Source organism: Jaculus jaculus, chromosome 9, assembly GCF_020740685.1.
Source record: "Jaculus jaculus isolate mJacJac1 chromosome 9, mJacJac1.mat.Y.cur, whole genome shotgun sequence".
Taxonomy (NCBI): domain Eukaryota; kingdom Metazoa; phylum Chordata; class Mammalia; order Rodentia; family Dipodidae; genus Jaculus; species Jaculus jaculus.
Genome location: NC_059110.1, coordinates 116,076,180 through 116,091,435, shown reverse-complemented (window position 1 = coordinate 116,091,435; position 15,256 = coordinate 116,076,180). Strand labels below are relative to the sequence as shown.

Below are 15,256 nucleotides of genomic sequence, written 5' to 3'. Positions count from 1 at the left end.
ATGGGGGAAACCAAAAGCCCTCTAATTGGACTGGAGGTCTGCTCTATGGAAGGGAATACATCCTTGATACTGAAAACCTACAATAGGGGTAGTCATGAGCCCTAGGAGTTTAATGTCTGCTGCTGTTTGGCTAAAAGTATATACTATGCTCACCAAACTTCCCAGTAAGCACTTCTCTTAACATTCATATCCATATGTTAATGCTACTTTCACTTTTGGCTAGAGAACCTTCTTTTCAGATGGCAGTGACCTTGGGATGACTCAGAAGGCATCATGGTGCTGGGAAGAAGTGACAGGAGTGCTCAGCACTGCAATATCTCTATCACACCTTCCAAGGCTCAGGGTCCATTGCGGAAGAGCTGTCAGAAAGAATGTAAGAGCCAAAGGAAGGGTAGGACTCCTTACAACGTGCTCCTCCAGACACAAAATGGCCTGGACATCCATGACCTCACAGTGCCTGACGCTACCTACACAAGACCATAACAATAGGAGGAAAAGATGATGACAACATGGGGCTGGAGAGATGGCTTAGTGGCATTTGCCTGTAAAGCCAAAGGACCCAGGTTTGATTCCCCAGGACCCATGTAAGCCAGATGCACAAGGAGTACATGTGTCTGGAAGTTGTTTGCAGTGGCTGGAGGCCCTGGCGTGCCAATTCCCTCTGTCTCTCTCTCCTTTCACTCTCTCTGCTTACAAATAAATAAAACCATTAAAAAATAAATAAAAAGATGATGTGCTGAACGTGGTGGCACACACCTTTAATCTCAGCCGTGGGGAGGCAGAGGTAGGAGGATCACCACGAGTTTGAGGCTACCCTGAGGCTACATAGTGAATTCCAGGTCAGTCTGAGCTAGACTGAGACCCTACATTGAAAAACAACAACAAGAACAACAAAAAAAAGATGATGACATCAAAATAAAACAGAGACTGATTGAGAGGGGGAAGAGATGTGATAGAGAATGGAGTTTCAAAGGGGAAAGAGAGGGGAAGGGAGGGCATTACCATAGGGTATTGTTTACAATCATGGCTGTTGTTAATAAAATATAAATTCATTTTAAAAAAGAATAAAAGAGGAAAAGGGGAAGTGCTATAGGTGCAAGGAATTTTGTTTCTTTTCTTTTCTTTTCTTTTTTTGTTTTTTTGAGGTAGGGTCTCACCCTAGCCCAGGCTGATCTGGAATCCACTCTGTAGTCTCAAGTGGCCTTGGACTCACAGTGATCCTCCTACCTCTGCCTCCCGACTGCTGGGATTAAAGTTGTGTGCTACCATGCCCGGCTTCTTCCCCTTTTTAAAAATAAAATTTATTTATTTATTTATTTGAGAGAGAGAGAAAGAAGCAGACAGAGAAAGAAAGAATGGCCACACCAGGGCCTCTAGCCACTAATAAACGAACTCCAGACACATGCGCCACCTTGTGTATCTGATTTATGTGGGTCCTTGCGAATTGAACCTGGGTCCTTTGGCTTTCCTGGCAAGCGCCTTAACCACTAGATAAACTCTACAGATCCCCCCCTTTTTAATTTTTTTTTCCCATGTGGGGTCTCACTCTGGCTCAGGCTGACCTGGAATTAATTATGTAGTCTCAGGGTGGCCTCCTACCTCTGCTCCTGAATGCTGGGATTAAAGGCATGCACCACCAAACCTGGCTTTGACTGTTGTTATTTTAGTGGGGCTGGAGAGATGGCTCTACAGTTAAAGTTATTGCCTGCAAAGCCTAATAACCTAGGTTTAATTCCCCAGTATCCACGTAAAGCCAGATGCACAAAGTGGCATGTGCATCTGGCGTTCGTTAACAGTGACTAGAGGCCCTGGAGCACCCATTCTCTCTGTCTCTCTTCTATCTCTCTCTGCAAGCAAATAAATAAAAATATTTAAAAAAAATTTAAAGCTGGATGTGGTGGTGTATGCCTTCAATCCCAGCACTCAGGAGGCAGAAATTAGAGGGTCGCTGTGAGTTCAAGGTCAACTGAGACTACAAAGTGAATTCCAGGTCAGCCTGGGCTAGAGTGAGACCCTACTTAGAAAATCCAACCAAACAAAAAACACCGAGCATGCTCCAGGCGTGAATCCAGTTCTGCTTCTGTCCGGGTAACCTGCGGCCTCTGGTTCTAGCTCTACCTTGAACCAACCTGAGCAACCTTGGGCCCTTTCCTGGGGCTCTGAGTTTCCAATTGTGGAATGGGAACTGCTGGTCCTGTGGCTTTGATTCAGCAGATGGAGCCCGTGTGTAGTGTAGGGAACATGTAGGTGTGGGGAGTCCTCTGGTCCCTTTTTCATCACTCGCAGCTGTTTTCAGACACTCTTCCACTCTCTTCCTGTTCCAAACATGTGTAGACTTTCCACTTCCACTTTATTATCACCTCATTTGTAGGAACTTAAGGCTTGATGCTTGGAAGAGAGTGTGGCGCTCACACCTCAAATTCCACTTTTCAAATATACCTTCATCACTTGTGAAAATAACCTTATTTAATGGCATCTAACCTGCTACAGCTTCATCTGGGGTGCACCCGGATAAACAAATGCAGAAAGATCCAGGGGGAAACAACATGGCTATCTGGGGTAGTGAAGCCTCTGGTCTCCTGGGATTTAATCCCAGTCCCTGAGGATCTTGTGGCTGCTGTCATGGTCAGCAGAACTCTAATGAGAGCCAGTGTTGCTTTGAACAGTTGGCAGCCTCCTCTAGGTCTGCACCTCCTCCCTCTTCCCCTGGACCTCCAAACTCCTCCCAGAACAGCTCCCGTGCCTGTTCAGCTCCCCTACCTCCTGGACACTTGTCCGGGATTGATTGTCTGGGCAGCTCCCCCTCCGAGCAGTAAATGAAATATTGGTTACCAGGAGTGAGGCAGGAGCCAATTAACCCCTAGACCTTGCTGTGGCAGATGTGTTTGTAGGAAGCTGAAGCGAAGAGCCGAGCACACCTGCCTGGCCTTCCTGCAAAGTCATCCAATTAGGGCAGCCCCCGGCAGTTGGGTCCCACTGTCCTTTCTGGTCCTTATAACCCCAGAAACCAGGGCGACACCATGGCATAGGGCTGGCAGCTGCCTGGATATAGGCTGGCCTGCCATTCCTGTGTGGGTAAGCTCCAGGGGCACCTCTATCTTCACTCCCCTCCTGACAGAAACAGTCTTCCTTCATCACACATCTTTCTAAGGGGGAAGCAACCTGGGGAGGGTTCTTGTTTCCTTCCTCCACAGTGGACCCATCATCCGGCCTGTCCAGCCCCCCTTCTGTCCCCCCACCCAGCCCTGCCCCTAGAATATTTCTGACTGAGGTGGCTGAGGGCGCCGCGATAGCCTCTGTTCTCGAAGAGTCTCTACTTTGTAAAATATGGAGACAAGCTTGTCTTCAGAGAAACCCCAACCCAAAGGTGGAGACTGTTCTCTCATCTCAGAAAGGCCTAGATGAAGCCAGGCATGGTAGCGCACGCCTTTAATCCCAGCACTCAGGAGGCAGAGGTAGGAGGATCGTCATGAGTTCGAGACCACTCTGAGACAACATAGTGAATTCCAGGTCAGCCTGAGCTAGAGTGAAATCCTACCTTGAAAAACCAAAAAAAAAAAAAAAAAAAAAAAGAAAGGCCTAGATGAACAGTAAACTAAGTCAATGTCTCCCTCAGACCCACTAGTGGAAGGCACAGTCTTTACATTCAGGGATCAAATTCCTTTTTGCAATGGAGATACACACATCGGATCCTCAAGAAGCTGACAATCTGAGGAGAAAATATAGTCTTTGAGGTTCCCTAATCTGAAGGATTAGGAGAGACAACACTTGCCTTCAGGAAACTTCCTCATCTGATGGCAACAGCCCTTGCCCAGCTATCTCTAGTCCGAGGGAAAAAACAAAACAAAACAGATTTTGTCCTTGCAGGGGGGGGGGGGCGGCGGGTGGTGGAGGCACTATTTGATGAGGAAGACACCTTCTCAGTAGATTCCCTGGCAGCTGGGGTGTTGCCTAAGTGACAAGCAGCTGGCATTGTAAGGACACTCCTGGAGCTTTGCAAAGGTAGAAAAACGGTTTGGCTTCAGCCCAACCCCTGCTGTGCCACGTTCTTACTGCATGACCATAGGCAAGTCACGAATCTGGACTGTGATCGCCTCATCTGCAAAATGAAGATTTCAGTCCCATCTCTCAAAATGCCACGAGGATTGTCGAGTCACCAGTAAGAAAAGCAAGCCAGCCAGCTAGCCAGGAAGTCACTGTAGAAATGATTAACATACTCTTTATTGTAACAGAGGTCTTGGGCCAGTGCCCGCGGCTTCTGGGGCTAGGCGAGGAGCCCTCCAGGTGTGGTGGCTGGATAAACCCAGGCCAATGTAGCTATTAAAGAGTCCCAGGCAGCTGTGGGTAACACTGGGGGACAGGAGGAGTGCCTTCTAATCTAATCACACTTCCCACGGAGACTCTAGTTCCAGCCAAACCTGCCAGGGGTTTTATTGGGTTTGTGGGGACCCGCAGATTTCAATCTCCAGACCCCACAGGGAACGAACAAGCATTAAACTAATTTTATTAAATGGCCCCAGCTGGCAGTGGGGGGAAGTAGGGGAGAGAAGGGAAGATAAAGAAAGTCATTCAAGACTGCCAGCCATGACAAGGGTCCATACATGAGGCCTGGCTAGGAGGGAGGCCACCCCCCCTTCCTGTCACTGAGCCAGACTGGGGAGCCAGATGGGACCTTTCCTCAGTGGGATTCTCCAAAGGCCTCACTCCATGGCTGCCACCCAGGCATTTGCTCAGCAGGCCTCTGTAGGGATCAGGTGAAAGTGGGGAGTGTGAGACCGGGTTGCCCCCATGCTAGCTTCAGCTTTGGAAATTCCTTTGTGTGTGTGTGTTTTGAGGTAGGGTCTCACTCTAGCCCAGGCTGACTTGGAATTCACTATGCAGTCTCAGGCTGGCCTGGAACTCAGCAATTCTCCTACCTCTGCTTCCCAAGTGCTGGGATTAAAGTGCTCAGCAGACTCCGGTTTTGTATATGATACAGAGGACTGTGTAAGAGCACCATCTTTGGTTCAAATATTGGCATTTGCCAGTTTCTAGCTCTGTGGATCTTGGCAAGTTACGTGACTTCTCTGAGCCTCAGTGGCCTCATCTGAAATGGGTAAAACAATGAGGTGTGATGAAATATGCCTGTCATCTCAACTAATTCGGGAGTCTGAAACAGGAAGCTCACTTGAACTCAGAAGTTCAAGACCATCCTGGGCAAGACAGTGAGACCCCCCGATCCCAAGATAAATAAGTAGATAATTAAAATAGGTAAAATAACAGCTTCCATGGTATGTGAGCACTTCCATGAATCCACCACACACACATCCACAAGAAAATACTTATAAAATGCTTGCACAGTGGGTGTTTTTAAAATATTAGCTATAATCATTTAGGAATGCCCTAGTGTGAGTATCATGGTCCCTTGCTTATAAGAGGTAAGAGAGGCAGTGCAGGCTAAGCAGGGTAAGCAAGGGTTTAGTACAGCTTGGAGTCAAGAACAATTGCAGAATTTAGCAACCACGTCACGTTACCCTTCGTGGAAGAATAAAACCTACCCTCAGTCCAACTTGAGTGCGATGGCATATCTGAAAGCATTGTGCACTTTAAAATGATTTTTTTTTTCCCCCAAGGTAGGATTTTGCTCTAGCCCAGGCTGACCTGGAATTCACTATTTGGTCTCAGGGAGGCCTCACAGGGATCCTCCTACTTCAGCCACAACTGGGATTAAAGGTACTTGCCACCACGCCTGGCCAAGAGCTGTTTGTTGAGCACACGTTATACCTCTTTAATCCTCAGTCAAGTGGAGTGGATGTCCTGCCCTGTATTTTATGAATGAGAAAACTGAGGCCCAGAGGCCAAGTGCTTAGGCCAAGGTCAACCAACCTTCAGTGCAAAGCTTGTTCCTCTCTATGGCTGTCACTAATCTAGAGCTGAGTGAGAGCAGTGACTTGCCCAAGATCACGCGCAGTGTCGCGGGCATGGAAAGCGAGGTCTCCCATCTTAAAACTTGTCTGTGCCTTGGGGATGCAAACGTGGAACATCGTCGCCGTGGGAGACGATGCACCAGGGCTCCTTCCCATTCCAGCTAACCATGCCCACTTGTTTTGCGGTGGCTCCCTTCTCCTAGAGCAGCTCCGGCTGGCATCTAGTTGCCCTTAGGAACTTCCACCAGTTTAGAGGAGGATTGGGGTTCACAGTGCCTCCTGCAGCCCTCCCCAGGGCACAGACTGAAATCCCCGCGGGGTGGAAATGTCTTTATTATAGCTTTGGTCAGACGGGGCACAGCTGGGCCAAGGTTTTGTGGGTGCTGGGAAGCTATACAGCCCCCAACCAGCCTCCCCGCCCCCAGTTGGGAGCTCGTCTCATCCCAGCTCAGGAAACAACCGTGCCAACTAACTCCCAGCACCCCCCCCCCCCAAAGCGAAGGCGGGCTGGCAGGAAGGGGTGGGCAGTCAAGAGTCCCGTTGTACAAACACACGGCGCTGGCTTTGCGCTCCGTGCTGGAGGCGGGCTAGGGGAGTCTCAGCCGGGGAGGGTCGGCAGCCTAGGCCAGGCAGCGAGAAGGGGATGGGTTTTTGTCTGGCCCTCCCAGGAGGGGAGGGGAGCCCCAAGGATAGAGAACAGGATGGAGAGGAACACCCGGGGGCTCTCAATCTGAGTAGATGATGAAGCCGGAGAAAGTGCTGTATTTGTTGCTGTTGCCTCCGTGCGCTTTGCCCCCGTCCAGCTTGATGAAGACCTCGTCGCCCGCGTCCAGGTGCAGGATCACGCTGTTGCTGGCATAGTCGTAGTTCTGGTCGGCGTCCTGGGCGATGGCGCTGGCCCGCACCTGCGGGGGTGGGCAGGGAGGGGGCGGGGCGGGGAGCAGCGGAGTTGGGAAGCAGGGCGGTGCGAGAGGGGAGGAAGATGAGGCAGCCACAGGGCGAGGATCTAGGGTCCCTAAAGCGGGGTCTCCTGGTCCCTTCGCCTGCTTCTTCTCCGTCATCCCCACCCCACCACCTTCCGCTTATGTGTAACATGTTCAGAGGCAGACAGAGGAGCCCTGGATCCTCGGGCCTAAATCTGGGGCCCAGGTGGTCTCTTCCTTAATTTAAATTGTAATTATGTGTGTCTGTGTGCCGGTGTGTGTGAGAGAGAAAGGGGAAGAAAATGGGCATGCCAGGACCTCCAGTCCGCTGCAAATGAACTCCATCTCGTGCACCTGGCTTATGTGGGTCCTGGGGAATCGAACCTAGGCCCTTTCTCTCCAGCCCTCTTAACTTTTGCAGGCCTTAACTACTGCTGCCAACTGCAGTGCCTCTAGAATGGTCCAGCCCGGAAAGTCCTCCTTTGGAGGAAGAGGGCTGCCCAGAATTTCCCAAGATGGACAGCCTTCCCTTTCTCCTCAGCACTCCTGTTTCTCTGCTTAAATGGTAATAAAGCCTTTCCTTTCAGTGACACACACCTGCTTTTATGTCAGTGGCAGGACAAAAGGATGCAGCTTGGCCCTATAGATCAGGCGGCTGGAGAAATACCCAGCTGTTAGTCAGCAGCCAACCCAGAGCCAGAGCTGGGTCTTGGTTCTTACCGGAAGTTCATTCCACAATCTCTCAACACTGGCGCTGAAACTGAAGGCCTGATGATTCTTTCCTGTCCCAAGGCTTAGCGTGGCCTCAGTTCTCCAGGCTGCAGTGAGCTATGGTTATACCCCTGTGACTCACCCCAGCCAGAGGACTTTCAGCTCATATCTCATCCCATGGTGGCAGAAAGGAACTGGGTCCTTCTGTCCTTCTGTGATTCTCACTTTTTTTGTGTGTTTTTCGAGGTAGGGTCTCACTCTAGCCCAGGCTGACTTGGAATTCACTACAAAGTCTCAGGGTGGCCTCGAACTCATGGTGATTCTCCTACCTCTGCCTCCCAAGTGTTGAGATTAATCTCTTTTTTTTTTTTTTTTTTTGAGGTGGGGGTCTCACTCTAGCCCAGGCTGACCTACAATTCACTATGTAGTCTCAGGGTGACCTAGAACTCATGGTGATCCTCCAATCTCTGCCTCCCAAGTGCTGGGATTAAAGGCGTACACCACCATGCCTGGACCTCTGTGATTCTCACACTAATCTGAAAGCCTTGCTCATCCTTGTTTTAAAGGGGGAATGGTAAGGACAAGTAAGATGATGGATTGGGGAGATTTGGGTTTGAAGCTTGCTGTGACTTTTGGAGGCTCTAACTATAATCTGAAGGCACTGGGGAGGAGGTCAGTTACTTGGGGACGCTCCTGAGGCAATAGGAGGCCTCAACCTTAGGAAGTGGAACCTAAGATCTCCTCAGAGAACACATAGATAGGGTCCATCTTCTGGATGGTGGCTGGTAGTGGGGGAGGCTGCACAGAATGAACGCAGCTGTCTCTCAGCTATGCCCCTTTATCCTGCTCCATCTCTGAAGGTCGCTCCCCACCCTGCTCCCGTTGCAGGAATGATGTCTAGGCTGAACCAAGCCATGTAAGGGGAGGGGCCCATCCTCTCCCCAGGGTCAGAAGCAAGGCTTCTGGTCATGTGTGCCAAAGCTGCTGATGCAGCAGTACTGTTACAATGAAGAGAGCCCAACATTTTGGCATGTACCCATCTAAACGTGAACATTCAGGCTGGGTGTGGTGGCACACACCTTTAATCTTAACACTCAGGAGGCTGGGGTGGGAGGGTTACCATGAGTTCCAGGTCCACCTGGGGTACAGTGAGACCCTTCTTCCATCAACCAGCCAACCAAAAGGGCCAACATTCTTTCAGTCCCTTCTCACCCCTCAACCTCTTCCTTAAGCTGGGATGGAACTGTGTGGATCATCTGACTGGGAAAATTCCTGACCTAGCTAAAGAGGGTAAGAGGGAATAAAAGGGCATATGCTGTCATCAAGGGCCTCAATTTCTCTGCCTAAAAAAAAAAAAAAAAAAAAAAAGAGCATGAAGACCCATCTCACCACTATCGCCCTTGCAAAAGCCTTTGGATGGTAAAGAAAAAAAAGTCTTGATGAAGCTTTAAACTACCAGGGAAGAGCTCAGAGCAAGCAGCCAAGTTCTATATTGTTCCCTGGGCCCTAATCCTGGTAGTATTTATTATTACACGTGCATTTCATTACCATTGCTAATAAATTACTACTAATAACAATTATTTTTATTACCAGATTAATTTAGCCTTAACTCATTAAAACAGTGTGCTCCTTAATAACCAAATCCATTAGAATACAGTCATCTGTCATCAGGAATCTCCTGGTGATGTGACAGGCATCAGAACTGTTATGCTTATGTTTATTATTTATTCATCACCATGATTGTTGCTGTAATTATCCTAATTATCCACGGAGGCAGGGAGAATGTATGCCCTTCCATCTTTAGACAGTGGGGGGTCCAGGAATGGAACCCAGGAGTCTCAATTCTCTGCGCAAGACTGGAAGTAGTTGAGGCATCCAATAACTCTTGGGAGCACTGGGAAAGCTGGGGAAAATCAGGTTGCCATGGAAGCAGGAAAGCAGTCTGCGCCTTGTCAGGAGGGGGCGATGAAGAACCATCTCCTCAGGGGATGCCAGGAGGGGAAACAGAGGCAGTGGCCTGACTAGGGGCACTGGAATGGATGGGTAATTCCAGGAAATGTGCCCCTGCCTATACTTAATGCTGGTATCTTAGATGTGCATGTATGGCACCCATAGGTGGGCCAGCCTGACCCACAGGGGATGCTTATGGCTCCACAGATTTACTGGGTCCCTTCTGTGCCAGGCACCAGGTTCTGTGCTGAGAAAGGGTATTAGAAGCCAGAGATGAGAGTTGGGGATCTTCTCCTCCCACTGGAGGACAGGCTGACAGTTAGGTCTTTAGGCCACAGCCCTCAATTGACATTTCTGCCCCCAGCCTCTGTTGTCCAAGCCCTTGCCCTTTGTAGAGTACTCACCTCCTCAGGTCCTTTTCCCTGGACAAGCAGTACCCTAAACACAGGCCCTGGTATGTCTCCCTGCAGTTCCCTGCCCAGTTTAGCAGTGCGTGTCCATGGTGATCGTCTTGATCTATGGATATGGGGTACGGAGGCAGCTCAGCTCGCCTAAGGCACCCCTTCCTTAGGCTCCTTGCATCCTAAGGACTGGCATTAGGTGCCATCAAAGGGAGGGTGTTGACTCAAAGCTACCCCTAGGAATAGGGACCAGTGGGTCTCAGACAAGGTTCCTAGACACTGGACATGCAGGTGGAAATCCTTTCTTTTCAACTTGCCTTGCCCAAGGAAGGGCCAGAGCACATATCTGGCACTGTCTTCCCAAAGTTCTGGAAACCTCTCTGCAGGTAGGAAACCAGGAACCCAAAGCCCAGTGACCACTGATCTTGAAATCCGGGAGACTGAGGCGCTTCTCTTCTGTTCCCATGCAGTGCCTGGCTGTCATTGTTTACCTAAACATCTTCATCCTGCTCTGAGCCAGCCCTTCACTGTGCTCCACTTTTGGTTTTTACCCTAGCTGTGTCTCCTCACCTGGGAGACCCCAAAATCAGGCCCAATGTCAGCCACATTTGGGGACAAGAGTTGCCAGTTTGGCTCACAACTCGCTTTAACACAGTACTTATTGGGGTGTGACCCATCCATCCCCCTGCACAGGCAAGTGGCATGAACCCTTGGAACCAAGCTCCAAGGCTAGTGAGGGCACAAAGCAAGCATGTAAAATGACTGGTGAGATTAAATGAGCCTCTTGATCATTTTAGAAGAAATCATAAAGATGGGGTGGGGTGAACAAGGGTAAATGTTCCCCATTTGCTCTTGTTTCTTTTTGTTTTGTTTTGTTTTGGGGATGAGGTACTGAATAACACTGATACTGAAACCCTTAGTTAAAGCCATCCTTCCAGTAGGCCTCTAATGGCTGGTGGGTCTTCTCTGTGAGCCCCCTTCCTCAAGCTCTGCCAAAACCTGCTGGAGGGAAAGAAGGTATTTTGGGAGCGATTTCACCTCAGTGACTAAAGTTAAATGGCCCCACTCCAAGCATATGCCATTTTGGTGCGGGGAGCTCCTCTTTGGGTCTGTGCTGTGATCTGCAGTGGTACCTAAGTGACTGCTTTTCTATCTGGACAAGCCCCCCAAGACCCTGAACCCCCTGCTTTGTACCAGCTCAAACTTTCTTTGGGGGAAGAAATTCCTTCAATGAAGGTGACATTGCTGCATCTCTTATTGGTGATTAATAAGGGGAACTGTGGGACTGTCTGCAGAATGAGCCCTTGCTAGATGCTGGGGCCTCCCATTTGGTCAGGAACCAAGGACAAAGAGGAGAGACACCAAGACAGACACAAATGGAAGAGTCACAGCATCAGAGCAGAGGGGGGTTGGATCTAGAGGACAGAGAAAGACTGGCAGGAATAACAGACTCAGGAAAGATAGGGGCAAGAGACAGAGAGACAGAAGAGATGGGAGGGACAGAAATCTGAATGGGGAAGAGGAGGCGGGCAGGAGGTGAAAAAAGGACAGACTTCCAAGACGATAGGCTTTCAGCCCGCTCCTTCCCTTTCCTTGCTCTCTAAATGTTGCAGACCCCAAAGCAGGGTAGTGCTGAGGTGTGTGTGTGGGGCGGGGGGGTTCAAGGAGGTCTGGGGTCTCAATCGCAGATGATTCCTTCCAACTCTCACTAACCCAGTCTTAGTTCTATCCAGGGGTTCCTTCCAAGGGAATACTCAGCCTGACCACGCCCCCTGGGGCCCCAAGCTACCAAAGGCTGGGAGCCCTGGTTAAGGAGGTGGTATCCAAGGAGGTAGGTAAGGTTATTGCCCTGGGGGTAGGTGGAAGTTGATCCCCGGGTGGACAGTTCCAAGGACAGCGCTGTGCGTGGTCCCTATTTCAGAGTCTCTGCATACTCCAGGGAACGGTGAAGATTCCCTCCCCCCCCCCACCACACACACCTTCTAGGAGAGTGGAGGAGTTGGACGTGGGACAACGTGGGTAGGGGAGTTTCCATCTCTTCGCCCCGCCTCTAGAGGCAAAACTTTTCCCCGGAGGCCACCTTCTTAAACTGGGCAGGTTTGGCACAGTGGAGAAAAAGCTGTATATTCCCGGGATTCTGCAAAGGGTGTCAAATCCTCCCAATGGTCCCTTTCCCGGGCAGAGGATATACTGCAGCTAAGGCTCTTGCGCGCCCGACTCCCTCTGCCTTAGTGCCCAGAACGTTTCCTGCAGCCCGCCTTCTGCGCACACAGTCGCGCGCCTTTAAGCGCCCTGGGGCGCAGAGGCTGTCTTTCCTTACCGGGTGCCCTAGAGCCCATCTTTGCTGTTCCCTTAGCGCCGGTCGGCGTCAGCCTGAATCTAGACTCTGAGTTGCTACCAGCCTCAATTAGCTTCCCATGGGCCAAATCCCCAAGGACCATCCGCGTGCCCCAGAGTCCTATGATCTGACTAGTTGGGTTTATCATCCTGCCTGCATTTCCATGCCGCCGGGGGAGGGGGGGGGCGAGCTGCGTTTGCCTTAGCGCCAGAGCTCCGGAACCGAGGAGTCAGGGTACCGACTGGTGACAGCCATCATTCGTGTGATGGTGAAGGGGGCCACTTTAGGGTCTCCAACCTACGCTTTGCCTGGCGCCCCAGTGGACTCTGATCGGGTATACATTCGCCTGGGGCTCCCTGCCCCCAGGTCAGCCCCATGCCCCCTCCTGGCCCACCTGGCCGTTCTTGCAGAGGTCCGCCCACATACTGGTGCCGTCGCCGCCGCGCATTAGGACGTGGTAGGTGAAAAAGTAGGTGCCGGGAATGTTGCATGTAAACTTGCCGCTGGCCGCATCGTAGTTGTTGCCTAGGTTGGTGACCACGTCGTCAAACTTGAGCACCTCGTAACCCTCGTGGGGGTTCTTGAGGCCGGCGTAGAAGGCCACGCGTGGCACCGTAGTATAGGTGGCCGTGCTGATGGCTCCGCTGGCCCCAGCACCCGGTAACCCCGGAGGGCCCGGCTTGCCGGGCTCACCCTTCTCTCCGGGCGGCCCTACAGGACCCGGAGGACCGGGATCCCCGGGAGGTCCGGGGGGACCCGGCTTGCCGGTGCGACCCGGCTTCCCCTGGGGGCCCTGCACCAGCGTGGAGGGCGGGGGCGCACCGCTCTGCTCGCTCAGGGCGTCGCCGCCGTCGGGCCGCGCGCCGGCGCCGGGGCCCCGCGCGGGGTAGGGGTCGCACACCATACGGCAGGTGCCCAGCATCTCATAGTGGCCGTCCGGGCCGCCGGAGCTCACCAGCACCGGGATAAGCACCACCAGCACCAGCAGCATCACCACGCCCGCCGCGGCCGCCAGCAGCGTCTTCCGGCCCGCGCGAAGCCTGGGGAGAGCCGGGCCACCCGGCCGCGCCGTCGGGGCAATGGTGCCGGCGGGCGAGGGGCGCGGGCAGGGCGCCCGCGCTCAAGGGCGGTCCGGCGGGGTTGCGGGCATGGGGCCGGGCCCCGGGCGCCGCGCTGCGCTGCTTGCGCTGCGGAGCCCTGCCGCCGGCTCCTGCCTCGCGCCTGCCTCCTGCTGCGCTGCCGGACTGAGCGCCACGGCCGCCGCCTCCCGCCCCGCTCCTCCCGCCTCCCCGCGCTCGGGCCACGCCCCCTCCGCGGGGCCACGCCCCTCAGGCCCCGTGCGGCGGGGAGAGGGCGAGGGGTGGGGCTGAGGGCGGGGCCGGCGCCTGGAGGTGGGAGGGGAAAGTGGGGCGGGGCTTAGGAGACGGGGGCGGGGTGGGTAGGGAGATATTGAGAGAAAGCGATTTAACTGTAGAGGAAATGAGTGGGGGTGAGGGTAAGGGTGGGGGTGGACCGGGTGTGGTGGCGCACACCTTTAGTCCCAGCACTCAGGAGGCAGAGGTAGGATGGTCGTGAGTTCGAGACCACCCTGAGACGACAGGGAACCAAAAGAAATGAGGAGGAGCTAGAGTGAAAGAAACCCGGGGCGATCCTATGAGGGAAGAGAAGAGGTAGAGTGGAATGGCGAAAGGAGACTCCCCGGAGGCCAGTCTTGAGGAGTGAAAGACCACTCCCCGCAGGGGCTGGGGCAGGGCAATCATCAACCCTAATCTACAGGAGACACAGAAATAGCGATTGAGCGAGGGTGGCGGAGGCCAGAAGAAAGGACGATGATGATGAGGGAAAAGGGGCAGGGAGGGACCATTCGGCCCTCAAGGCCTAGCATCTAGGATTTTAGGATGTCCAGCGGGGTCCCCCTCCTATCTGGTTCTGAGTGCTCAGGGCAGTGTTTGTCATGGAGAGACAGGATCTTCAAACCCTTTCTTGCCTCTGCTCCTTCCACATTGAGGTACCTGTTAGGCTGGTCTTACCTGGCTTCCTCTGGATAGAATTAAATGCCCTCTAGACAAGGGAGAAATGAGGATCCTCAGAAAGTGGGGACCTTCCATGTTATGTCTCCATGCTAACTAGTCTGGGGGGTGACCCCTTTTTCCTGCTGCTGAGAAGAGGGGTTAATCCCTCCCAGTCCCTCAGGGCTTTCTCTTGTCCCCATCAGGTCGTATGAGGCTCTCTTCTTCCTCAGAGTGCACTAAAGTGTTTAGGTGGCACAAACTGAAATGTGTCTGATTCCATCAAAATATTTGTCATATTATTTGAGACCCAATTCTTGCTGCTGCCTGCTGCTCGTCCTTCACCCGCCTTCCAAGGAAGGCTCGGACTTTCTGAGGCCTCTGGCCACTGCTGAAGAATGACTCTCCAGGGCTGGAGAGAAGGATCAGTGGTTAAGGCACTAGCTTACAAAACCTAACGACCTGTGTTTGATTCCCCAGTACTCACATAACCCCACATGCAATGACGTATGTGTCTCGAGTTCATTTGCAGTGACTGGAGGCTCTGGCACACCCATTCTCACTCTCTCTATCTCTTCTATTTCTGCTTGTAAATAAGTAAATAAAAAATATTTTAAATAAGAAAAAAAAAATAAAAAGGAATGCCCAGCACTCAGGAGGCAGAGGTAGGAGGATCACCGTGAGTTCGAAGCCACCCTGAGACTACATAGTTAATTCCAGGTCAGCCTGGACCAGAGTGGGACCCTACCTTGAAAAACAAAACAAAAAACAAACAAACAAAACAAAACAAAAAAAAGGAATGAAGCCGGGTGTGTTGGCAAACACCTTTAATCCCAGCACTTGGGAGGCAGAGATAGGTGGATCACCATGAGTTCGAGACCACCCTGAGACTACACAGGGAATTTCAGGTCAACCTAAAATCCTAGACTAGAGTGAAACCCTACCTTGAAAAACCAACAACAACAGAAAGAATGACACTCCAGTCTTTGGGCTCTCCTGAAAGACTCTTCCCAGCTTA

General features: G+C 52.1%; 1 protein-coding gene across 1 annotated transcript; it reads right to left on the bottom strand.

Moving 5' to 3' along the window:
• Positions 1-6,235: 6,235 nt before the first annotated feature.
• C1ql1 (complement C1q like 1) lies at positions 6,236-13,220 on the bottom strand. The gene is made up of 2 exons (XM_012948064.2): positions 12,624-13,220; positions 6,236-6,811 (listed from the first exon to the last, which is right to left on the bottom strand). Exons 1-2 carry the CDS (start codon positions 13,218-13,220, stop codon positions 6,632-6,634), a joined length of 777 nt encoding a protein of 258 aa, XP_012803518.2. The 3' UTR covers positions 6,236-6,631.
• Positions 13,221-15,256: the final 2,036 nt, after the last annotated feature.

Coding starts and splice junctions, on each gene's coding strand:
- C1ql1 (XM_012948064.2), bottom strand. CDS start 13,220: ATGCTGCTGGTGCTGGTGGTGCTTATCCCGGTGCTGGTGAGCTCCGGC. Junction 6,812..12,623: donor ACCTCTGCAAGAACGGCCAG/GTGGGCCAGGAG, acceptor CCACCCCCGCAG/GTGCGGGCCAGCGCCATCGC.